This window comes from Lissotriton vulgaris, chromosome 9, assembly GCF_964263255.1.
Source record: "Lissotriton vulgaris chromosome 9, aLisVul1.2, whole genome shotgun sequence".
Taxonomy (NCBI): Eukaryota; Metazoa; Chordata; class Amphibia; order Caudata; family Salamandridae; genus Lissotriton; species Lissotriton vulgaris.
This window is the reverse complement of record NC_141697.1, coordinates 781,497,881-781,524,286: the sequence shown is the minus strand read 5'-3', so window position 1 is coordinate 781,524,286 and position 26,406 is coordinate 781,497,881. Positions and strand designations below refer to the sequence as shown.

At 45.2% G+C, this 26,406-nt stretch overlaps 1 protein-coding gene across 1 annotated transcript in view; it reads left to right on the top strand.

Moving 5' to 3' along the window:
* MRPL49 (mitochondrial ribosomal protein L49) overlaps positions 1-26,406 on the top strand; it is a 73,830-nt gene that overhangs the window by 40,277 nt on the left and 7,147 nt on the right. The window contains exons 2-3 of the mRNA XM_086938502.1: positions 5,206-5,368; positions 22,467-22,591. Coding sequence (XP_086794628.1) covers positions 5,206-5,368; positions 22,467-22,591 — 288 coding nt within the window. The remainder of the gene's footprint in view (positions 1-5,205; positions 5,369-22,466; positions 22,592-26,406) is intronic.

The following is a 26,406-nucleotide window of genomic DNA, read 5'->3' as shown; positions in this document are numbered from 1 at the left end:
TCAAGGTTGGAATGTGGGTTAAAGTCAAAATTCCATGGAAAGTGAAAAAAGGGGAATCACAATTTTCAAAACCTTTGTTAGTTAAAAAAGTTTTACGCAATGCAGTACTGTTGAGTGATGGTAAGGTCTGGAACCTCCGTAGAATAGCTGTTTACAGAGGTAAAAATGAAGTTAGAAATGACTCTAGTGAGTCTTCTCCTTCAAGTTCCTCTGTAATTGGAGGGTTTCCTTCTGCTCATAAGGAGGATCATGGTGGCATTATTGTTTCAGAACGTGCAGATTTGAGTAGTGGTGGTCTTGAAGTTGTTCAACCTGAAGTTGTTCAACCTTCTGCGGTTGTTCAGCAATCAAGAGATGCTTCTTTTGGATCTGTTGTTTCTGGTGGTGAGGCTTTACATGATCCTGTTTGTGATGCTGCCATTGTTTGTTCTGAGTCTGGTAATCTCAAGAAACGTATTCCTGTTAAACCTAAATGGTTAAACGATTTTGTATGCTGATTCATTTTGTTTTTATTTTTGTTTTGTTTTGTTTTATTACAGGGGAAGATGTGTCATGTTGCTTTAAGTGCATTCCTTCTTGTTTTGGAATGTTTTCTTATGTGTTGCATTCTTTGTAGCCTGGTGTTCTAAGCAGTAGCCAGTAGGCAGTTGCTGGAACCTAAGTCCTGTGTAGGCTGCGTCCTACCTTGCTCCTGTGCCTTTCTTCCATTAAAGCTCTTCTTACTAATTATTAAAGTGTCCTACTTTACATAATCACTTCAAAATATCAGGCAGAGGCCCGGCTTGGATGAAATGTGTATTCCTGGTAAAATAGCAGCTCCTCCCTCATCTCTCCCCATTCCTTATAAGTACACCCAGAGCGCTAAAACGTCTTTTGAAGATCTGCTAATGGTGAAAGTTCAATGATCCAACTTTGCCTTCATTCTGTACATTGTAAGACAGCCGACACGTGTTTTGCATTAGTGACTTTTAAATGAGTAAACCTTTTAGCCAAATGTGTGTGTGTCCTGAGGTGGTACCCCTCAGGGCACACGCTTTTTGCTAAAACTTGACTCATGATGGAGACCATACAGAAAGTGTGGCAAACGTATATTGGCATTCAGGTTCCAGTTTACTTACCGGGCCCGTGGGGACCATTTTTGACTTTGTTAATTGTACGTTATTCAGCCATGAAAAAGTAGTCTACAGTGTGGAAACACCCCCCAAAAAGTACAGAATATTTAGTTTTTTTAGCCACACCTTTAACTCCCCTCCCACACTCAATGACCCCGCCCCCATTGCATGGACCATCACAGTTCCTTTCCTTTTTGTGATGCACTTCAACCGCTATTTATGTGTTGGTATTCTGAAGCCAGTAAATGGCCACAGAGCTACGGAGAGCAGTTTCCAGGGCCAAGTTTACATTGTCTTCAAACTTTTCTACCTGGAGTGTTTTGCTGCTATATTTTCAATGTCGTTTTATTTTCCTCTCAATAGTTCATTATTCTTTTCATAACCGCATTTCTCTCTTTTGTCATAACAGTTCTATATGTTGAGTAGTTCACTATGGCATCCTATAATTTTCCAATGACGGATTTTCACCTCAGCACTTCATGTCTGTACTGTACCCCTCTAATCTAGTTATGTCTTAAAATGTGAATATATAAAATAAACTGCAAAATTGAACACGGTTAATTTAGTACTTAAATACGCTTCATATCCTACTATTTGTCGACAGCTCTATAGTGGTTATTAACAAACTCTGGAGCAGTTTAGTAAAACCTGCACTATCTTGTGCGTGTTCAAAAATGCATAAACTCAGTTGTGTCAAACCTAAAAAACATAAAACACAATTCAGTGCAATGCACGTGCATTATTGACTCTGGATCTAATTACTACCCAGAATTGATGTGAAACAGAAAGAAAGTGTGCCCCATGAGACTGCTGTGACTTAACTGTGTCGAAATTTTGTGGCTAACCCTATTTATAGCGCCATACACAAACGCATTAACATTGGTAGTGCCTATAGCTCTCAGAGTGCCAAGACCAATTAGCTTTACAGTAATGGCTGCGGGTACAATTAAGGCGGTTACCTGCCTTCACTCTAGAATGCTGCACGAGGGGCTGGGGCCGCTCACAGCCTTGAAGCAAAAATGGGAGGAAAGTATAGGAAAACCCATACCGGACGCGACTTGGGGCCACATATTGAAGAGAATATGGAAGGGGTGCAGAAATGCCCGATTTCAGCAAGTGCATTTCTTTGTAATACATAGGGCTTACTTGACCCCGGGGAAGATCCGGAGGTATTTCCGGGTGCAGGACGCAGCATGCCCCAGATGCTTGACACCTGAGGTGGAGTTGGACCACTTACTATGGGATTGCCCGAAACTGGGGACGTATTGGTCAGAGGTGGGGGAGCTCCTTAACGCAGTCACTGATCGACAGGTGGAGTGCGACATGTCTATTGCTCTGGTTCCCTCACACGGCCAAGACGAAAATCACAAGTAAATCCATTGACTTGGGACTTATTTTGGCCCAGAGAGAGATCACTTGGCATTGGAAATCGAAAGAGGGCCCGTCCACTAGGCGATGGTCGAATGAATTGCAGAAATGGGCACGGAGTGAAAGTGTGGTTAGGCTTCGACAAGCCCCACAAACAGCAAACGTGAAGGGTTTAGAAATGGCGAGGGCCTGGGAGGCAATAGTGCAAGCTTTAAAGGAATATTTAATTGAAGATGAAAACTAGGGGATGGTCAGTATAGGAGGTTCCATGGGACGTGGAGACATGCAAGTATGGCTCCCTCAGGTCGCGACAGATTTGACTGAGTATATGGATATGGCCCACAGCAGCAGCAGTTGAGGGGGGAGGGATTAGGGGAGAGTTAGAGGGGGTCCGATACAGTTAGAGGAGAGATTGAAGCGAGGCTAAAAACTCCGATATGGGCGAGTGTGAGGAACTCCCATGGCACAGATTTCCAATAAAGTGATTTGATTGATTAACTGTAACAGGTCAGGAGATCTCGATGAGGGGCGCTACCAAGGATGACTGAGTGTGGTTGAGTCGCGTTTGTATTGAGATCATGCGCTAAACGAGGAACACTGCATTCGGCGGTTTGTATTTGGGGGGGGGGTTGGGAGTTATAGAAAAGCAGATGCCAAATTGTGTTGCTGACCAGTTGCCTCTATGAGATGGGTTTTGGATGTGGGCTGAATGGCTGTGTACAGGTTCACTGCTGATCGGGGACTTACGATGGTCAGAGACGGGAAGGTCGACATGAATCATTGTTTGTTTATGAATCTGCAATAAAAATATATTTAAAAAAAAAAGACCAATTAGCTTTACCACTGCTTGTTTTCTCTTTGCCCTTTAGACCGTTTTAGAATTTAGTTATCTGAACATTTACTAGTCCTGCATTGCTTGTAAGTTTTTCTGCCTCCGGTTTCTAATGCAGCTAAATTCAGTATCGATTTTGTAGCTCTGATTACTTCTCTCCACCACTTTGGGGGGCAAATAGACTTTTATTCCTTGATAAATCCTCACCTCACAATCGAATATTATTATTTTATTTATGGCTGTTCCCCCACCAATCACTCCAGCCGTAGCATGACCGCGATACCACACAGACACATTGATGGTAATACTCCCATTAGCTCTGTTTTAAATTTTTAAATTTTGGTGCCACTGGTTGGTCAGTTGTGTAGCATACAATTCTGGTCCAGCTGGCTATATTACTTCCTAGTGCACTACACCACAGGCTTTGTAAGTGACCCCTCTTAGACAGTCGGTTGTGATACTTACTCACCTATATGTTCTTTTACCGAGTACGTTCTAGCACACTCTCACTCAGGTCACCATTCGCTTGTGAACCATAGCATACTAGTTTGCTGTTGGACCATTTTTCTAAGCACAAATGTGTATTGATATTTGTATTTACAGATTTCTTCAAAACTATATACTTTACCGTCTGACGTCCTCTATTGTAAGACTTAGTTAAGGGATTTTAACTTAGTTTGTTTATTATGTTCTGTTGTTAGGGTCCCCCCCTGCCTTTTGTCCTGATGAAATCCAGTGTATGAACTGATGGATGGGTCAAAACATTGCCTAGTGAGCTTGTTGACTATTAATTCCTTGCGCTGTCAATAGATTGTACTTGAATCAGGAGTCTTTTTGGATTGAATAATTGCACTACATTGTCAATGCATTTGGAATGTTCTTCTTCTTAAGAAACACCCCACACTTTTTGCACCATTGTCACATATTTTCAGTGCGCCATTTTTTTAGAGCACCTTTTTATGTTGTTCTTTCGGTATTTTTACATTAATTAAAATCTGTTTGGATTGATTCAATTGTATGTATTCTTTGCCATAGAAGCATAGTCACATTAAGCTTCTCCCAGTGGAATAGTGGTCAGTCAGACTTTGAACATAAACATCACATTAAAACTTGTTTTATGACTAGAAGTAACATTATTAGCAGGTAATACAAATGCATATAAATGTTGCTTTTGAGCTTTGTATTACGTAAGACAAGTTGAAATGTTGTTATCTGTATACACTTTTATTTTCAGAGACTGTAAGATGTTCTCTCATTAACTCAAGAGGCAGAAAATAAAGCTCACCAAACGTACACTTTTGGTCTTCATGCTGCCACAGCATTCTTAATTATCTGAGTGGAACTCACAATATTGTCTGTTAGTCCCCAATGCCACAAGGACCTAAACAAAATGGATGCCCCAATGATGCATAAAGACCATATATGTTAGTAATGAAAATGTTTAAGTCTAAACACTGGGAAACCTCTCTAACATGAGATATTTAAATTATCTCATGCAGGAGAAACTCGCTGCCATCTCTGTTTGTTGTAGATAATAATAAATGTATTTGTTTCTTGTAAGTGATGCTTAGCAGTTTCTCAAATACTGAGCGAATCTAAACTGAATACTGACCAAGCTATTTTACCCTTGCTTACTGGACATTATAAGCAGGACAGGATAAGGCTGGGATAGTAAAAGACACAATGGATTTTTCCCAGGCATTGGCTGTATTTGTGGAGTTGCACGTACGTTGTCCATTGGAGAGATGTGCATCACAGCCAAATCCCACGACCTGTACTTGAGTTTTGAAAATTTGGATATTTCAATGTGTTTATTGTGTTTCACCACTAAACTGCAATTCGGATATTTTTGTGGTCCTCCACATTTCTCAGTAATTATTTTTACCTTTGCAGAGACACTCTGTTGGCCAAGCTGAAAATGTACCTCCTGAGTATCCCGGCATTGTCGAGTCAACCGAAGAGTACAAGTTTGTGGAGAGACTGATCCCGCCAACCAGAATCCCTACTCCTCCGAAACATGAGGGTCCGACACCGACAGGCTGGAAACCGCCACTAGGTAACTAGACTTTTGGGATAACAGTTCAGAGTCCACTCATAGCCTCGCTTTCAGCTAGGTAGGGCAATTTAGCAACAGAACCTCCCACACATCACCTGTTGCAATATCTACACGTAATGGCACAGTGGGACACTTGATAAGCTGGTACGCCTCCTCACTCCGCCAACATATTGCGATATCACTGTCACCCTGAGGCCAGTCAGTCAAAAAATTCTTTATTCGATAAAATTAATATCATAAAAGACATGGTACAATTATACAAAAAAGTTTCAATCTAATTAACGAGGTACAATACAATACATTTTTTCCTTTATTATTAAAAGTACAATACATATTTAAAAAAATAAATTTCCGACATTAAAATTTTTTAAAATGTATACCTTTTAAAAACTATTAATACTACAGCCTTACTGCACAAGTAGGATACATGTTTACTCAAGAGAAACTTTACTCAAAACAACTTTGGATCTGCGGTAGACTGGTGGTATTTTTCCTTATGCGAATGGCTGCCGTCAGAAAACTAGCCACACAGAACATAGTATAAGGGTTACCCAATTGCATTAGGTATATTAGAGCGGGCCTCACCTGAATAAAGCCCGCCTTCTTCAGGAGTGGTAACAAATATTTCCGTCTACCTGAATCATAATGAGTGCAAAACATAACAAAATGGAGTGTATCTTGTAATGAAAAGCAATCACAAGAGCAGGGATCCGCCTTGTCAGGTGCGCACCAGGTACGGAAAGCTCCTAAGGAGTAATGGATCAGGTTTAGGCGGAATCTTGTCAGGAGAAATCTGTGGTGTCGATTATTCACCACTATTAAATATGGTTCCGGTCCTGGGCAACTAACCAGCCCATAGTTTAGTCTTACAAGGGGTTTTCTTAGCTCCGTCTCCTCCCGATCGAATGAAAAAAGGTTCCTTAGGGCCTTCTTTGTTGGAAGAATATCTTTTTTAGTTATTAATTCGGGAGAATAAAACATGGCTGAGCGTCCTATTTTTTGCAGACCGTTTTTGATATAATTCAGCCATACAATTTTATCAGCCCGCTCTAAGTGCAAACAGTCTTTGATAAGGGAGTGGTTTAGAGTAATTTCTTTATTAAGCCAGATTTTTTGCCAATACAGAAGGGGTGCCATTTGGATATGGTCTGAAATATATCCGATCCCCACTTCAGTATGTGTTGTAAAAGTGGGAGTAGACTGTGGAACTGAAAGGAGCCCCCTCAGAAATTTATTTTCTACCACTTGGATTTTTTTGGGTGTGGTATAACCCCATATTTGGCATCCGTAGGAGGCCACTGCCAAGCATTTTGCTTTATAGACCTTAATGATGGCTTCAACCGGTCTACCTCCCAGTTTTTTGGCAAAACTCATATGGCCCGAAACACTTCTACTAAAAACCACACTACGACTTGTGTTTTGTGGACCCCAGGTACCCTTTTCATCGAACAATACCCCCAAGTAGGGAAAGGAAGGGACCCTACATACCACTTCGTTATTACAGTAAAAAGATTTTAGTTTCCCCTTATTTCTCCCCTTCCCTGCTATTAGAACCTGTGATTTTTTGGCATTACCCTTAAGATCAAGGTTACTCATAAAGGTGCCAAAGGCGTTCAGCAGTTTTTGGAGACTCACCCCAGTGCGGGCCATAAGTACGGCATCATCCGCGTATAGGAGAACAGGTATTACCTGCTCCCCTATACGCAGAATATCCTGAGAGACCCCCCCCCCCAGCTCAGCCTCCAGGACATTGATGTAAAGTGTAAACAACAGAGGCGCCAAGATGCACCCCTGTCTTACCCCTCTTTCAGATCTGAATGGCCTAGTACATCGCCCATCCATACTCACTCTTACTTTTGCAGATAGGTTTGTATGGAGGTTCGCCATGAAGTACTCTAGGGGAGGGTCCAGACCTAGCTCAAGGAGACCCATCCAAAGCTTCGACCTATTACCTAGGTCGAATGCTGAGGATAGGTCCATGAACCCCATATATAAGTTGCCCTCCTTAGCCACAGTATACTTGCTGATCAATAAATGCAAGTTTAAACATTGGTCGATGGTTCCTCTATTTGACCTAAAACCATATTGCATATTAGAAAGGACCCCTTTCTCCATCAGCCAATCACTTAATCTATGCAGGACCACCCTTCCCAGGACCTTTACAGAAGAATCTATCAAAGAAATTGGTCTATAGCAGGAGGGGTCCTGCCTAGATCCTTTTTTATAGACCAGGATGATAGTTGACGTTAGCCATGATTGTGGGATACTATCTTTACTAATAGAATTAAAAAGGTTTACTAAAATTTTAGACTACAGGCTAGAGGCAGCTTTGAATAAATCGGCTGGGACCCCGTCCGGTCCAGGCGCCTTGTTTTTGGACATTTCCTCGATGGCTTTCGCAACCTCAACGGTTTCAAAAGTCAACGGTGAAAAGGTGTTTTCAGGGAATTGGGCCTCAATATTTTGACAGTTGAGGGGCAGGCTATAAATCTCCTCAAAATGTGCAATCCAGGCCTCATCTGTGATGTTACAGTCCATGGAAACATTATCTGAATTTGCAAAGAGAGGTTGGTTGACTGTAGCCCAAAATTTACTACTGTCTCTCAGAACATCGGGTGTCAACAATTTGTGCCATGCTTCATCCCTTAATTCCCGCTTTCTATCATTCATCGCCAACTTATATGCCAGTCTACATTTGGTTACTAAACTCTTATCCCTAGGAATAGCTTTAAGTGCTTTAAGAACACCCAGATATCCGAGTTTATCGAAAAACATCAGCTCCTCGACAACACGCAGTTTGGGTTCAGGAAACATCACGGGACAGAGACAGCCCTGATTAAAGCCGCCGATGATATCAGGGCAATCGGGGACCAGGGTGGCACGGCCATACTGGTTCTGCTAGATTTATCGGCGGCTTTCGACACGGTCGACCACAACACCTTGGTCGACCGTGTCCAGGGATTTGGCATCTGCCACATTGCCAAAGACCTAATTGCGTCCTTCCTAGCCAAAAGAACGCAGGCTGTCATTCTGGGACCCTTTCAATCAGCCCAACTCTCTGCTCCTTGCGGAGTTCCTCAAAGCTCATCCCTGAGTCCGACACTTTTTAACATTTATGTGTCGGACCTTGCTAAGACCATCAAAGCACATGGGATGAGCCTAACCTCTTACGCCGACGACACCCAACTAGTGTTGGCGATCAAAGGGGATGGAGAGCAAGTAGCTGAAAAATTTAAGAAAGGGCTCCTAGATATAGGAGAATGGATGGCTACCAACTGCCTAAAGCTAAACTCGGAAAAAACCGAGGTACTTATCTTTGGACCACTCCTACCAGCCTGGCCTACCAGTTGGTGGCCAGAGACCTTCGGTACTCCTCCCACTCCCACCTCGAAGGTTAGGAACCTCGGTGTCATCTTTGATGATGGTCTAAACTTCATGAACCACGCCAACAAAACAGTATCGACGGCACATCTGAAATTAAAAATGATCCGGAAAATACGCCCTTTTCTCCCTAACTCTGCCATCAAGACACTGATTTCTGCCCTTGTCCTCTCATCCTTGGACTATTGCAATGGGCTATTCCTTAATGCTCAAATTAGAGTAATTGCAAAACTCCAAACAATACAAAATGCGGCAGCTCGCCTTCTCTCTGGCAAAACAAAGTTTGAATCCATCTCCAATTACATAAAAGATCTTCACTGGCTCACTGTACAAAAAAGAATTCACTTCAAATCCCTCTGTATTGTATTTAAATCAGTCAATAATCAAGGACCACATTTTCTACAAGATCAATTACAACATTACAAACCCACCAGAGCTCTACGATCAGCTACTCTCAGCCAACTGGTCGTCCCCCGCAACAAAACAGTCACCTGGGGTGACCGACGCTTTTTGGTGGCGGCCCCCAGACTTTGGAACACCCTGCCTCTTAACATCAGACAAAGTGCCACACTCCTCCAGTTCCATAAACTTTTGAAAACTTGGCTGTTCACTCAATAATTTTTTTCCTCCCTCACATCTGTTTTAATTAACTGGTTCACCCCCCCACATTTCCTTACTTAATAATGGTTTTTCAGCGCCAAGACGCCCATGGGTATATGCAGCGCTTTATAAATATTAAAAATAAATAAATAAATAAATAAATAAGTAGAGCAGCATGGGCATCTGAACATTTTTTATCGAACCACCTCTCACCTGGCCCAGTTTTTAATTTCCCCTTGGCAGTTAGATTGTCTTTTACATGCAAGCAGATAACATTATAGGCATTAACAATATCACTACCATTTGCCTCATTATTTAAACATATTGTTATCTCTGCCCTGGTTGCATCCAACAGGTCCGCTATAAAGGTATCAGGTACCACTTTCGTCCATTTTAATCTTCTCCCCTGATCTTTAAGGGCAATATCATTTTGGACTCTAGATTGTGAGTCCCTAAATGACAGGGATTCTCCCGTTGCCAGCTCCAATAGCACAGGATTGTGGTCGCTAAAGGTTGAGACCTCCACATTATAATGTAAAACAAAACGTAACAAATAAGATGTAACAAAAGCATAATCAATAGTTGTACCCCTGTCCTTCCCCTTAAAAGTGGGGTTCCTAATTTCTCCCAGCCCGCAACTTGATTCGTAAAGGTTCCAGTTAGCTAGGAAAAATTCCAGATTTTCCCCCTCTTTAGTGTGTTCAAAGTGGGATAATGCAGAAAACTGAGGGCCCTCATAATCCTCACTCCCACACTGGTTCATACAGGGGTGGATATTTAGGTCCCCCATAAACAGTATCTCAAAAGAATTTGACTTCCTACTATAACTATTAATAAATTGATCTAACAAATCAAAATTATTTTCAGTTTCAGCAGTATTATAAAAGTTTATAAATAACAACTTGAGTGCGTCGGACACAGCGAGTTCTACTGCTAGAGAGTTCTGGCTACCTGTATCGAGCTGTTTAAAAGAGCCTTTAAGGTCCAATGAGAAAAATAACAATAGTCCACCCTTGGCTCTACCTGCATTGCCTTTCCTGGCAGGAACGAAAAAATGGCAGAAACCGTCCATTGAGAAAGAATTATCAGGATCCCAAGTTTCTTGTAGGGATATGATGTCGAAACCTGAAATATATTCCCTCCATATCTGATCTCCCATTTTGGCCTTTAGGCCAGCAATGTTCCAACTTAACATCTTGCATGTGGGATGAAGTGTTACCGGCTCAGTCAAGTCAAGTCAAGTCATAAGATTTATATAGCGCACTACATACCCAGAGGGTTTCAAGGCGCTTAGGAAGGGGAGGAGGATTATTTGTCAAATATCCACGTTTTAAGCTGCTTACTGAACGCTAGGTGATTCTGGGTGAGGCGAAGGTAAGCGGGGAGTGAGTTCCATGTTTTGGCAGCCAGGTATGAGAAGGATCTGCCTCCCATGGTGGTCTTGTTGATGCGAGGTACAGTGGCGAAGGCTTGGCTGGAAGAGCGAAGTTGGCGGGAGGGGGTGTAGAAGGACAGTCGAGAGTTGAGGCAATCTGGTCCGATGTCGTATAGTGATTTGTGTGCGTGGGTAAGCAGTCGGAAAGTAATCCTCTTATTGACGGGTAGCCAGTGGAGGTCTTTAAGGTGACCAGAGATGTGTTCGTTGCGTGGGATGTCTAATATGAGCCTCGCTGAGGCGTTTTGGATTCGTTGTAGTTTCTTCTGGAGTTTAGCGGTGGTACCTGCGTAGAGGGTGTTTCCGTAGTCCAGTCGGCTCGTGACTAGAGCGTGGGTGACTGTTTTCCTTGTTTCGGAGGGGATCCAGCGAAATGTTTTTCTGAGCATGCGAAGAATGTTAAAGCAGGAAGAGGATACGGCGCTGACTTGTCTGTTCATTGAGAGTGAAGAATCCAGGATGACGCCAAGGTTCCGTGCGTGGTCTGTCGGGATGGGTGCATTTCCGAGGGCTTCCGGCCACCAGGAGTCGTCCCATGCAGAGGGGGATTTACCTAAGATGAGGACTTCTGTTTTGTCTGAGTTCAGTTTCAGACGGCTTTGTTTCATCCATTCGGCGACTTCTTTCATTCCTTCGTGTAGGTTAGTTTTGGCGGTGCTGGGGTCCCTGGTGAGAGATAGGATCAGTTGAGTGTCATCCGCGTAAGAGATGATGTTGAGGTTGTGTTGGCGGGCGATGGCCGCGAGGGGGCTCATGTATACGTTGAAGAGGGTGGGACTGAGTGAGGATCCTTGTGGTACGCCGCAGATGATTTCAGAGGCCTCGGATTTGAATGGTGGGAGGCGGACTCTCTGGGTTCTTCCGGTGAGGAACGAGGTGATCCATTCCAGTGCCTTTCCTTGGATTCCGATGTTTCTGAGGCGTTGTAAAAGGGTGCTGTGGCAGACTGTGTCGAAGGCTGCAGAGAGGTCGAGGAGGATGAGGGCGACTGTGTCTCCATTGTCCAGTAGAGTTCGAATTTCGTCTGTTGCTGCGATGAGGGCGGTCTCAGTGCTGTGTTTGGCTCGGAAGCCAGATTGTGAGGGGTCGAGTGATTTGTTGGCTTCGAGGAAGGCGGCGAGCTGGTTGTTGACAGCTTTCTCGATGACTTTGGCCGGGAATGGAAGAAGCGAGATGGGGCGGTAGTTTTTGAGTTCGGTGGGGTCTGCTGTTGGTTTTTTCAGAAGGGCGGTGAGTTCAGCGTGTTTCCAGTCTTCTGGGAAGGTAGCGGAGTTGAGGGAGCAGTTTATGACGTCTCGGAGGTGCGGGGCTATGACGGAGACTGCTTTGTTGAAGATGTGGTGAGGGCATGGGTCTGTGGGGGATCCAGAGTGGATGGAATTCATTAGGCGGATGGTGTCCTCAGTGGAGATTGGGTTCCAGGCGTTAAGGGTGTTAACGGGGGGAAGATGGTCAGCTGATGGTAGGGTGGGTTGGCTTCCGGGTTGGTTGTCAAAGCTGTTGTGGATGTCAGCAATCTTGTTGTGGAAAAAAGAGGCTAGGGAATCGCAGAGGGTTTGAGAGGGGGTGATGTCGTTGGAGTTGGCCGAGGGGTTGGAAAATTCCTTGACGATGTTGAAAAGTTCCTTGCTGTTGTGGGCGTTGTTGTCAAGTCGATCCTTGAATGCTGTTTTCTTGGCTTTTCGGATCAGTTGGTGGTGAGTACGGATGGCGCTTTTGAAGGCGTCCTTGTTGCTGGTGGATGGGTCTTTTTTCCAGGCCTTTTCAAGGGAGCGGCACAGTTTCTTGGACTTCTTGAGTTCATCGTTGAACCATGAGGCCTTCTTGATGCCAAGTTTGTGTTGACGTTTTTTCAGTGGTGCTAAGGTGTCGGCGGTGTTGGATAACCAAAGGGTGAGGTTGGAGGCGGCTTCGTTGGCGTTAGAAGAGAGGGCTGGGGAGGTTTGAACGAGCGATGTGGAGATCTGCTCCGTGGTGATTTTGTTCCAGTTTCTTTGTAGAGTTGGTTGGAGGTGGATGATGGGTTTTGGCTTGTTGTAGGTGAAGTGAACGCAGCTGTGGTCAGTCCAGAGGAGATCCGTAGTGTGGCTGAAGGAGACATGGTTGCTGGAGGTGAAGATGGGGTCGAGAGTGTGACCTGCGATGTGGGTGGGGGAAGTGACCAGTTGTTTAAGTCCGAGGTTGGCGAGGTTGTCCAAGAGGGTGGTGGTGTTGCGGTCGTTGATCTTTTCAAGGTGGAAGTTGAGGTCTCCCAGAAGGATGTAGTCTTTGGAGGGGAGCGCGTGTGGGGTGATGAAGTCCGTGATGTCTTCACTGAATTTTGCGCGGGGTCCTGGTGGTCTGTAGAGGAGGGTGCCTCTGAGTGTGGTCTTGGGGTCGATGTGGATCTGGAAGTGAAGGTGTTCGGAGTTAGCGAGGTTGGCGTCAGAGCTGGTTGAGATGCGGATTGATTTCTTATGGACGATAGCGATTCCACCTCCTGTATGGTCGGTGCGGTCCTTGCGTGTGATCTTATAGTCATCAGGGATAGCGATGGCGATGTCAGGGGCGGAGGAAGCGTTCATCCATGTTTCCGTTAGGAAGGCGACGTCAGGAGAGATGGTGTCTAGTAGGTTCCAAAGGTCAATGGCGTGCCTGTGGACCGAGCGGGTGTTGAGAAGGATGCATTCTAGGTGGTTGGGGTCGGGAATCTGTGTTGTGGTCGTAGCGGAGAAGTTGTCGGAGCCGCTAAATTTGCAGGAGAAGCAGGAGAACGGTCCATGGGTGCGTCCAGGAGCGGCTTGGACACAGTTGGGGGCGCGACCGGGGTTAAGGGCTAGTAGGGTGGCGGCATCGTAGGTAACGCGGGGGGGCTGGGCAGCGCGAGGGGCAGGGGGACTGGCGCTGGGCGCGGTCCAGGCGCGGACGGGCGTAGACGGGCTTACCTTTGGCGCACCTTCGGCGAGGCCGTAGCGCATGGACGCTGCGCGTGGGGACATTTGGCATTTGAAGGATAGTGGAGGGGGCGGAGCGTGGGAGGGGCTGCTGGGAGGCGGGGAGCGGGGAGGAGACACGAGTGACCAAAGCCAAAATGGACGGGCGGAAACAAGGGATAGCAATCACAGCGTCTACAGTAATTAAAACAAATAAAACACTTTTAAGCAGCGCGATATGCAAGGAGATGCCTTGCGTTATGAAGACGATAGTGAAAACGATACCAGGCGCTATGTTTCCTCGAGGCGCTCAAGGAGTGCAGGCTGCGTCGGAGCGCGATCACCCAGGTAGGCAGAGGGTGTTGGGAGCAGCAGCTGGGGCAGGCAGTCGCCAGAGGCAGCAAGCGGAGCAGGAGGAGTGCAGCAATCAGCCAGGAGATCGTGGCTGGGAGCATAGGGGAGCGACCACAATGGAGTAGGTCCAGGTGGTCACAGAGGGGTGTGGGCAGGGTCGGGCTGCTATGCTTGTGGGTGGGAGGGGCTGCTGGGAGGCGGGGAGCGGGGAGGAGACACGAGTGACCAAAGCCAAAATGGACGGGCGGAAACAAGGGATAGCAATCACAGCGTCTACAGTAATTAAAACAAATAAAACACTTTTAAGCAGCGCGATATGCAAGGAGATGCCTTGCGTTATGAAGACGATAGTGAAAACGATACCAGGCGCTATGTTTCCTCGAGGCGCTCAAGGAGTGCAGGCTGCGTCGGAGCGCGATCACCCAGGTAGGCAGAGGGTGTTAGGAGCAGCAGCTGGGGCAGGCAGTCGCCAGAGGCAGCAAGCGGAGCAGGAGGAGTGCAGCAATCAGCCAGGAGATCGTGGCTGGGAGCATAGGGGAGCGACCACAATGGAGTAGGTCCAGGTGGTCAGCAGTGTGCCTGATTTATCCAGTCAATCGATTTCTGAGAGATTCGATAGTGGAGCAAAACGATTAGTCAAGGTACAACCCAAGGGGTTAGATGTCTCCATACTGGAGGTGCATTCCTTCGATAGTGTTCTTTCACTTGGGTCGTGATGGATATTCAGTGAGGTTTGTGTGTTTGATGTTTTTGACCCTCTCTCTGGTCGGGGCAAGGTTGGTTGAGGCCTTCTGGGTCTATGATGAGAAGGTGGATAAAAGTATCCAAGGGGGAGAGGACGGATACCCGGATGTAATAAATCAGACCCATCCCAGAAGAGCCGATCAGCTACAGAGCAAGTTTTAAAATTAATCACTACACAATCTCCCTTTGTCGTTTTCTCCCTTGGACCAACCCAGCCCACTCTTCTTGCTGTAATTATGACAGAAGCAATGTCCTCCTCCCCACTGCAATATTGTTGGCACCAATTTCTAGTTCTTTCCAACAAATCACTTGGTCTCTCTCTCGTGTTGGTTTGCAAGGACGGAACCCCCACCAACACTGCTACAAATGGGGCAGCTTGGGGTGGGAGGTGTAACTTAGTTGTACACTGTATAAACCCTGTATTCCTCTTTCTATCCCCACTCTATGTGGATCCATTTTTGGTGGGGTCATATCAGGTGGGTTTGCCCCTACTGGCCTTACACATGGTGTCCCATCTAGCACCCTTGTGCCTGATGTTGAGCAATACTTTTCGCTCAAAGCAGCGTTGGCAGTGGTTATGGTAGGGCCCCCGTCAGGGAGAGTTAATACAGCTAAGTTTTGTTTTAGAAGGGCCCGCTGTTCCTGCATAACAGAATCAATGAGATTACATTTTTTTAACAAACCAGCCACACATGTATTAAGGACGTCGACAATGTCCTTGGCTATGTTAGTTAGTATTGGTTCCATATGTAGGTTTATAAGTCCTTCAATTCTTTTACTTAGTCTGTCTACCAAGTCCTCCTCATTTGTCGCTGTAATATTAGTTAGGTGTTTAGTTTTTTGTTGACACTTTTTGGGGGATTTGGGCCCATAGGTTTGTTTGTTAGGAGGGGCCTCTGTTATAGACTGTACCAACACAATACCCTGCCCCCTACAGGGGTGTGGAATTTATCAAAATATGTACTTGTCCATGGGACAAGTAGCTTCATAAATCTACTTGTCCTGTAACAAAAGCCACTTGTCCATTTGGTGCTATGTAGTGCACCGTCAAATAATGGCTGCAATCTCTTTGTAGAAGAGCTCTGATAATAGCCTCTCTGGTTATGTCAGGCTAATACTATAGAAGGATTTGAATTTTGGAGGTTTTCACCAGCTCTTCTCTAATCTTTTCCCATACTGAGAAAGGTCGGAAATTTACCCCTGACAACGGCAGAAGTAAAGTTTCTTCCAGGGCTGGGAAAAATGTGGTTGGAGAAAAAGTGAACTTGTAAACACTCAACAGATTTCCGCTGGGCCATATTCATATTTGCTCATGCTAAGATGCAAATCACAAATATTTTCTAGGACTGCGGTTTTCTGGCCTACTTAAGAAATTCATGTGAATTCATGAAAAACGTAAATCTCCTTTAATACAAGGACATATATCATGGGTGCCCTTTCGTGACTTTAACATTTGAGCCCCTAATGAAATTGAGTTAACCAAGACCTTTTGTTTTTATTGAAATGCTATCTCTTCCTATCTGTGAGCTGGCTTCATTGTGTGTGACAGCATTCTGCTCTTTTACAAAGTAGTTTTGTTCAGTGCCGGGAATTTCTATGGCAATGTGGCCTTTATGAGACCAAATACTAGCTGTCTAGTAAGAACTCGCTGGCAAACAGCACCACGCCTACCTGATAATCCCAAGGTAGAGAAAGGAGCACAATGTAGGCCAAGTGAGTAACCAGAACATTTAAATACCCCCCACATTGATTCAAAGTTCTTATGACACCAAGCAAGCGAAAAAAAGTAATTGGAATCCTCTCCACAATAGCTCTCTTGTCTCTTCCATCTAAGCATCTATCCATTCATCCTTTCACACACTGATATCTAGCATTTCACCTTTACATTGGCACCCATTCATTCTTTAATCCATTACCTTTCACTAATCTGTTCATCCATCTGTTCATCTGTCTCTCGATCCACTCATCCATATCCAAACCTACCCATTCATCTGCAAACCTATCCATTTCAACCATCCATCCATCCTTTCGCTCATCCATACACCCTCCCTTTCAGTCCATCTATATACCCTTCCATTCACTTCATATATCCACCCTCCCTTTCACTCATCCTTCCACCCACCCTTCGACCCATCCATCAATCCATCCATTTATCCTTTACATTCATCCATCCTTTCGCTCTCTAATCCTTACACCCTGTAACCTATCCACTCATTCACACTTTCCTTCATTATAACATCCTTTGTCCATCCACCATCCCGGTCACTCATTCATCCATCCATCCATCCATCTAGCCAGCCACACTTCTACTCACTCACCCTTTCACCCACACATCCATTCATCCTTTCAAATTAATTACAAGTCTTTGTCTGCCGAGCTGCAGACAGAAGAGGCCCATCAAGAGCTCCACCACCTCTACTGTAGCTGCTAACGCCTATCCTGCCATCTCCAAACCTATCGATCCAACTGATCCATCCCGCCTTCCTTTCACTCATCCATCCTTTTGCTCATCCATCCATCCTTTCACCCCACACATCCTCCTTTTCACTCATATTCATCCATCCTTTCACTCATCCCTCCATCCATCCACCCCATCCATCCTCCTTTTCACTCATCTATCCACCTACCCTTTCACTTCATCCATTTACGCTTTCGCTCATCCATCCACCCTTTCACCCATCCATCTTCCGTTTCGCTCATATATCCATTCACCCTTTCACTAATCCCTCCATCCACCTTTACACTCAACTCTCCACCCACCAAGCCATCCGTCAACCCGTCCACCCAGCCACCCACCCATCCATCCCTCACCCAGTCAGCTATCTATTCATCTACTCTCTCACCCATTTATCCACCCTTTCAGTAAGTCGTCCATCCTTTCACTCATCAATCCACTTTCAACCTATCCATCCACTCACCCATCCCTTCATTCACCCTTGCTCTTTTCCTCCCATTCTCACACATCCATCCTTACATCCATCCTCTCATTCATCCATCTATGTATCCATCCAGCCTTTCACTCATTCATCCATCGATTCACCCTTTCACTCATTAATGTATGCATCTATAATCCACTCTTGCACGTATTCATCCATGCATCTATACATCTACCCTTTCACGTATTCATCCATGCACCTATCCATCCACCCTTTCACTCATTCATCCATCCATTTATGGATTTAAAAATGCACCCTTACGCTCCACTCATTCATCCATCCATCCAGCCTTTAACTTATTCATCCATGCATCTATCCATTCACCCATTCACTCATTAATGTATGCATCTATCATCCACTCTTGCACGTATTCATCCATGCATCTGTATATCCACCCTTTCACTCATTCATCCATGCATCTATCCATTCACCCATTCACACATTAATGTATGCATCTATCATCCACTTTTGCACGTATTCATCCATGCATTTATACATCCACCCTTTCAGTTATTCATACATGCATCTATCCATTCACCCTTTCACTCATTAATTTATGCATCTATCATCCACTCTTGCACGTATTCATCCATGCATCTGTATATCCACCCTTTCACTCATTCATACATGCATCTATTCATCCACCCTATCACTCACCCACCCACCCTTTCAAGTCCATTATGGTCCTTTGTCTGCGGACCAGCAGACTGAAGAGGCCCATCAAAAAGTTCACAGCTGCTGTAGTTTCTACAGCAGTGTGTTCACAATGCCCCTGGTGCAGGCACAAAGTGACATGAGAGGCCTAGTGCAAGGACATAATTGGGGGTGGCCTTAGGCCTTCATGAAAGCCCATGGGGAAACTAATGAGCTTTGATGTAAGCCCTCGATGTGTCAGAGATGTCAGAGAGGGCGGCTAAGGGGGATGAGCAGGTTCAGGCACCGGGTGTAACATAATGTGTACAGGAAAGGCAAAGTGCAAAGGAGGGGGTGCATGAGAAGGGAAAGCAAAGTGAGTTAAAGATGAGGCCCAGGAGTGGAGCAGAGAATACAAGGCAGGGGTCATACAGTTCAAGACAGAGCAAGGGGCCAAGAGGCAGATAAGCCGCCTCTTACATGGGGCCTGGAAGCTACACGCACGAGCTATTTCCAACTTGTTCTGTTCTGGGGAAATTAAAGTGCAGGCCCCAGCTTTTGCATTCACCCTTTCACTGCCAATAAACTGCTCAGAGAATCTTATTAACTGGCTGTGACCTACAGGGTTGAACAGCTGTGTATCGGATTACCATAAAACTGTCTACTTGTCCTTTGGACAAAATACAAATTAAAACCTCTTGCCCTCCTAAGAAATCTAGATGTCTCGGGCGTCGGGAGATAGGAATTCCCCACCCCTGCCCCTACCAGACAGCCCTGTGTTAGTGGTTTCACCTATATCATCCTCTGGGATGGAAACGAGGGGGATGTCAGGCTGTGTTTCCAATGTTACAGGCATACTTTCTTGTGTATCTTCTATTATGCCGGGCACTTGCTGTTGTAGGGGGGTTGATGAAAATCCAAGTTCTTTTTCCGCTTGGGCAATCTCTTTAGTAATAGCTCCAACAGCTGAGGTCAGATAGGAAATAATAGTGTCTGACTTTCGTGGGATTTTGGCCTTCTGTGTTTGAATAGACCCATGGCACAGATTTTTTCGCTTACCCATATCGGCGTGTTAGGGGGGAAGCCCGTCCCGTCCCCTATCGTCCACGGACGAACACAGACGGCCCGCCCTCTCCCCGGGCTCAGCCCGGCGCGTCCCGCGCGCGTCCCGCGGGCGGGAGGCTCCCCTCTCACTTTGTAGCGCCTCCGGGCGCTGTTGTGGCGTCACTAGTCCTGCACCGGCCGGGGCAGCTGGGGGATGTGGTTCCCGCTGCTTCTGTGCCGACCGAGATGCCCCTTGGCCACTGGTGATCCTGTGAGGGCTCAAAGCCGTTCCCCTCACGGCGCGCTTTGCTGCAAGGTGCTTAGAAGGTGTCCCGCCTGGACGCTCGGCGCCCCTCACACTTTGTAGCGCCTCCGGGCGCTGTTGTGGCGTCACTAGTCCTGCGCCGGCCGGGGCAGCTGGGGGATGTGGTTCCCGCTGCTCCCGTGCCGACCGAAATGCCCCTTGGCCGCTGGTGATCCTGTGAGGGCTCAAAGCTGTTCCCCTCACGGCGAGCTGTGCTGCAAGGTGCTTAGAAGGTGTCCCACCCTGAGGCAATACTGGGAGGAAGACCTAGGTCACCCCCTATCGGAGAAGGAATGGATGGCTATACTAGAAAGTCCTACAAGTGTCCTTCGCAACCAGCGCTTCCGGCAGGTCCAATATTTTATCCTCCATCGCACATACCTCCCCCTTGCCCAGATAAATAAGTTCTTCCACTAGGATGACTCTGTATGCTCCAGGTGTCGTCTGACTAACGCAGACCTTCTACACATGCTCTGGCATTGCCCTGCCCTAGGGGGAATACTGGATTGACTTGGCAGCCACCTTGTTCCACTGCAACAGGCGTGTCGTTCCCTTCCAATGGGAGGTGTATTTATTACATCTCTTCAAGAGAAGCAAGAAACGCAAGGCTTCTGCACGATTCTTAGATTTGGGTTTAATCACTGCAAAGCGCCTGATCACCAAAAGATGGAAAACTCCAGCGGCGCCTCAGGTGCTGGCCTGGCACCATTCTATGCTCAGTTGGGCTAAGGCAGAGGGTATGGCGCTGCAGAGGGAGGACTTACTGGGACTCCCTCTTGCTGCAGATTGGGGAGCTATGGTGATTGAATTGCAGAAGTCAGCCACACCCACAGCAGACACACAGGAGGAGGCGGAGGTCGCTTCAGAGCCAAGAGGGTACTCCACTCCCACTAACGGGATGCCATAAAGGGGGCTGCCTTACGCAATCCTTACACGCCCTGCCGAAGAACTATGTCTTCATGCGCTCCACATGCAGTTGCTTAGCCGTTGCTACACTTCAGGGCCTTGGGTTACTCCCTTTCCCTTAGTTAAGTTATTTTGTCCTCATTTTGTTGTACCCTCCACCCACCGTTCATTGCAATATCACACATAGTATAGCATCACAATATGCAGCGTTTGGGTTGTGCACTCGCTCACACTTCCTCTCAAGTGATCCTATGTTGTGGATAACCTCACTATACCATATCCGACACAGTGCACTCATGCCATCGCTGCTAAGGGCATGTCATATGTTTGCTGCTGTATCCTCACTTGGCAGTTGTGGTTATTTGAATATTTGTGTTCTATACTGTTAAAACATTAATGTCAAAGAGATTTAAACAAAAAAAAAAGGTGGCTGAGTGGTTTTTAACACGCAGCAGGGAAAGCAAGTGGGCGGCTGGCAAGTGTGGGAATAAATACAAGCCGGTTGGAGTCAGTGATGTTGGTGTGTAAGTCACTGACAAGACTTAAAACACTGTTGGCTCTAGGATCACACTGTCATTGGAACAGTGACAATGTACACTGAATACAGGGGAATGTTAGGCAAATTTGTTTACGCATCTTACTACACAATGGGTTTATCTCCACCAATTCTAAAAATATACATCCTTGCAAAGTAGAAAGCTGCTACAGGGACCAAAAACATGACCCACATGTTTTCCCATTTCATAGGCAGTACAGATGGCTTCCTGCCTAGATCTATCCTTACTGAGACTCTGTAGGCTCTTACCGCAGACATCCAAGATGCCGGAAATGTTAAACTAGTGCAAGCCTTGCACAATACAGCTATACATCAGACTTGCTATTTCAGCAACTTCTGACTTCGCTGTACTGCTCTTTGTGTTACACACATTACACTGGATTGTGATTTAGACATTGTGGTAAATATTGGAGATCATATCCATGAGTGGTGAAAGTGAAGTCTGGTGATTTTGGTCCAGAAGAGCAGATAGATTATTGATGGAATATGAGGTACTTCTTGAAGCGGAGTGCTCCGAGTTCTTTTGATTTGGACAAGCTTGGTATTTCTGGGAATTTTGTTCCACATTCTTCGGGGCACCACTTTATTACATTTGTCTTCTGATCTAATATTTTGCACTTTTTGGTTTCAAGGCAGGTCTTGTGTTTATTTTACTTTTTGGAATGGTTCGGTGGCTGCCAGTTAGGGAGGTGCGCTGGTTGTTAATTCATTAAAGCTGATGAGGTTTATCTTGAAGATAATACGATAAAAGGAGGGTGCAACCATTGCAGAACAATCAGGGTGGGAGTCATGTGGTCATACATCTTTAGACTATTGAAGTAGACCGTGGCATCCAAGATGCTCGTCAGTTGATTATGGTATACTGGCTGGTTATTGTTGCGACGATCCAAATAGGACCTCTCCCATTTTGATTTTAATACTTGGACAGTAGTTGCAAAGCCCAGCACTGGAATATAATGTTTAATTCTGCACATAACTGGGTGTTTGAAATTATTTGGGGTTAAATGGTTTTGAAGGAAAGATCACAGTTTATTGTATAAATTATGATCAAAATTCAGTGATTATGTGCAGCAGATTTAACTGTAAGATCCCTTAGATCATCCACGCTTGACACTCCAACAACTTGAATAGCAACTTCCCTTTTATTGTCGTTCTACTGAGTTCTCATCCTATGAAACCCATTTCTGATTCAGCCAGTTAATTTTCCATTTTGGTAATGCCTTCTGTTGTATTCTCTTCCAACAATCACTGTCCTATCTGACGGACATAATTACCAAATGTTTCTCTTTGCAGATCCGCCTCCAGATCTCCCATACATGGTGAGACGGTCTCGAATGCATAATGTCCCAGTCTACAATGACATATCAGTCGGAAACCGGAAAACTACAGTGATCAGGAAAATTGAAGGTGACATTTGGGTAGGTGTAAGACTCTTGAGGCAATGGTGTTAAGAACACATGCAGCATGACATTTTGTGGAGTTTTGAGTGGTTTGCAAGCCCCACAAAATGGAAGATGTTAACAAATTTCCATGACTTTCCTTTGGCACATGTTTTTCTCTATTTCACTGAATGCAGAAACGATATTAAATGAAGTATGGTTGTTTTGTGTAATTCATTCCACGTAAAATGAGCTGATAGTGCTAGAGCAACTGCTCTCTGTCTTGGAAGGGCATGACTTAACACACTCTATGATCTAAAATAGGTAGGAGGGATTGCACAGAGGCATCCACTGTAGGAATAATAAACAGAACTGTGCGTTTTTTGCATTACCTCTGAACTGGAGGGGGAAGATGTAGACAGGCAGACAGCTGCTCTACTGTTACCCTGTGGGAGGTCAGCCTGGTTGGCTCTTCTTCTGTTGTCTAGACAGATCAATGAGTTTGGTGGCAAGTGAATTGCTGCAGTTGCAAATATTAAAATATTTTATGCACATTGGAAGTAAGAAGGGCTGTCAACACTGTGTATCAGGGAGAATATAAGAATTATGAAAAAGTAACTAGGCCCATTTGGTGTTTCAAAATGATATTCGCATGCTGTACAATAGAGAGAGCTGGTTGAAATGATCTCTAGACTTAATGTATTTCCCCTTAATGAGAAAAAGTTACAGTGAAATGATGAAATAGAAAGAAAGCCGCTACAGAACACTCCGCAAACAACTTCGCAACAACTTCATATCAAGAAAAAAAATTACATTAATTATTAACTGATTTCAAAATATCAACACTGCCTAGCACAACAGTTGGAAACCACATTAAAGTTATAAAATTATCTTCGACGAGGAAAGGATGGGGGGCAAAGCATGGCCTCATAGAATATTGGCAATAAATGACTAAAACAAATACTAAGCCAAGTGTGTGGGCATCATGTTTAGGGCTAGCCATGTAGTTAGGAATTAAGCATGACCGAACACAGATTCATACAGAAGGAACTGAAGCACGCTCTGCTCACCCCGTGAGAACTGGTTATATGGTGAGAGGTAGAAAACATGTTGTGGTGTGGAAGCTCATTTACCTAAAGTCACTTCTTGCACTTCCTCCCAAACCCTTTTCTTTGGCTGTTGGTCCCTTTGTACGCGGGAAGTACAAATGGTCATCGTCTTCCAATAAAGATTCTTCCTGAATCTCCTTGAGTCTTGCGCCAAGAGACCTCCCAAAAGTATTTTTTAACCAAAAGATGTTCTTTGCCAAACAGAAGGGCATCATATTTTTTAACATATTGGTATGATCAAGCAACAAGATTGATCTGTTTCGAAATACATTCATGCATCTACTTCCAATATATAACTATATGTACATATGATCTTAACAATTGTATCTTTGAGTGCTTCACTATTGAAATATTGAGGGAAATAAAATAAAAACAAATATATATAGATATATATAAAACACACACACACACAGAAAATTGGTTTTCTACATGCAGGAGCACCTGAAAGTCTGAATTTCTAACTATCTATCCATACCTGCACATATGGAACTTTATGCAATCCAAATGTATATGTCTTTATTATTTTCCTTTATATATGTATAATCTTTCTATGCAATTATCTATCTATATATGTTATTACTTTACTCATACTGTAGAAAAAAATGTAATGTTTAAAAACAAAAAAATCAACTCCCTCAATGCACTCCTCTGTTTCGTCCTATACCTCTTTTAATATATCCTCTACCTCCACTCTTTCACTCATCCCAAATATCTTTCTACTACCATAATCTCCCTAAGATCCGTTCTTGTCTCTTACCACCTCTATCATTCCTTGACTCACCCCATACCTCAGTCTACTACTGTGATCTCCTATATAACATAACCCTTTGGGAGGACATTCAGCCACCGACCTGGGCTTGCGAGGGGTGCCGAGGAGCACTCCAGCTTTCCCGCGCCATCCCTGTTGCCCGCACCAGACTCCTTGTTTGCCTGACGCCTGCTGCCTCTGCCGCCTGACCTCGCGGCGGACCGGGGACTACATCCCCCAGCGGCCCCTGACAAAGGAAGTCGCGCACGCCCTGTCCCGCCCCTGGAGGTGCTCTTATACCACCGAGAGCATCAGCGTCGCGTGACGTGCGCAGGACTGTGCCGGGTGAAGCCCGGGCAAAGGGCGGGCCGTCTGTGGCCATCCGGGGCCGGACGAGGCCGGGCTGGGCCCCCCTCCCCAAACAAGTGAAACTGAGAAGGTTTGAAGGTACTGCGTAATTATTGTTGGGGCGACTGCACGGAGCAGCTGACTGTAGAGGACTACTGGGTCACCATTCATAGTAATACCAGTGGGTCCGTGGAACATAATGGGCAAGAGGAAAGCGATGGAGGGGGGAGGGACTGCAGCAAATATAAAAAAAGGGAAAAAAGCAACAAAAAAACCAGCATGCTGCATCCAATTGTGTTTTATCTAGTATTGAATCCATCGTTGAGGACTGTGAAAACATTTTACTGGGGGCTCCATCCATTGATATAACAGGAACGCAGGATCCCATTATAGACATTATGACACGGAAAAGGAACAAAGTGATTCCAGCCTTCTTCTCTAAAAAACCAAAGAACATTGTATCTGCTGATGATCTGAACTCTGTTTCTGTTAACCCCATTGAGGCCAATACTATTGTGATTACAGGGGAGGGTACCCATAGTAGTAATACCGATCTCCTGGTTGACTTAACAGAAAACATAGATGGCTCTGTTCAGGCAAACCCATGTGATCTGGGTATTGCCTGTTCTAACCGTTTTGCGGTATTGGAAGGTGAATCCAGGGAGCTAAACGAGGTATTAGCAAAAGATTTAAGGGAGGCCGTGAGGGGTATGAATGCTCCATCTGAATGCACCAGTTGCCTGAACTTTAATAGGATTTTTTTGAAGAAAATGGAAAGTCTGGAAGGGGATATCACCTTTATTAAAAATCTATTGATTACATCATTAAAGAAGGGTGAAAAGATTGTTGAAAATATCCCCCAGATACCGACAATGCCCAATGTGCTAAAGGCCCCATAGGTGATAATAGCGTTAGGGAATACCCCCATAATAGTAGGAGATTACCATCTAAGACCTCCGCCCAAACACCAATGGCTAGTGCACCAAGAGGATAGGATACGTCTAGCACATATGCTAAGGCAGTAAGTCTTCAGGGACATCCACCAAAGCCGAAGGAACCAAACGGAGGGAAAAAACTACCCAGTCTCCCGCTAGCATCTAGTAGAGAGGCAAACACAGGGGAAACTTGGAGCAGAAAACGGTTTAATAATTCATTTAGTCCCCCGAATGACACTGTCTACATGACCATGGTTACTAAGCTTGGCGTTACTAATACCTTTTGAGAGTAGCGATTCCATCCGTAACAAAACCATCCATTGGCTACGACACATGAGAGGATGTAGATCAGTCATTAGGGAGGATCTGATTAATGTTAAAAGGTTATCCGTGTTCAGTTCACTAACTGATTGTATCAAAAAGTGTGGATTAGTGTGGCCCTGAATTGGTCTCTTAAAGTGAATGACTTACACCCTGGTGACATTTTGCATATCTCTATAAGAGACAATAGGAATGGGAGCTCGCTTGAGTTGTTTAATGTGTATGCCAGAGGTACTCCGGGAGGTCAAACTTCACCTATTATATCATCACTTGAGGTAGCACTAGCGGGACGTACCCCCTTGTCTAGTGTTATCATAGGGGGGATTTTAATTGTACCTACGAACCCCTAGGTGAAGAGGACCTATTGGGTTGTAATGAAGAGGATTCAAGACA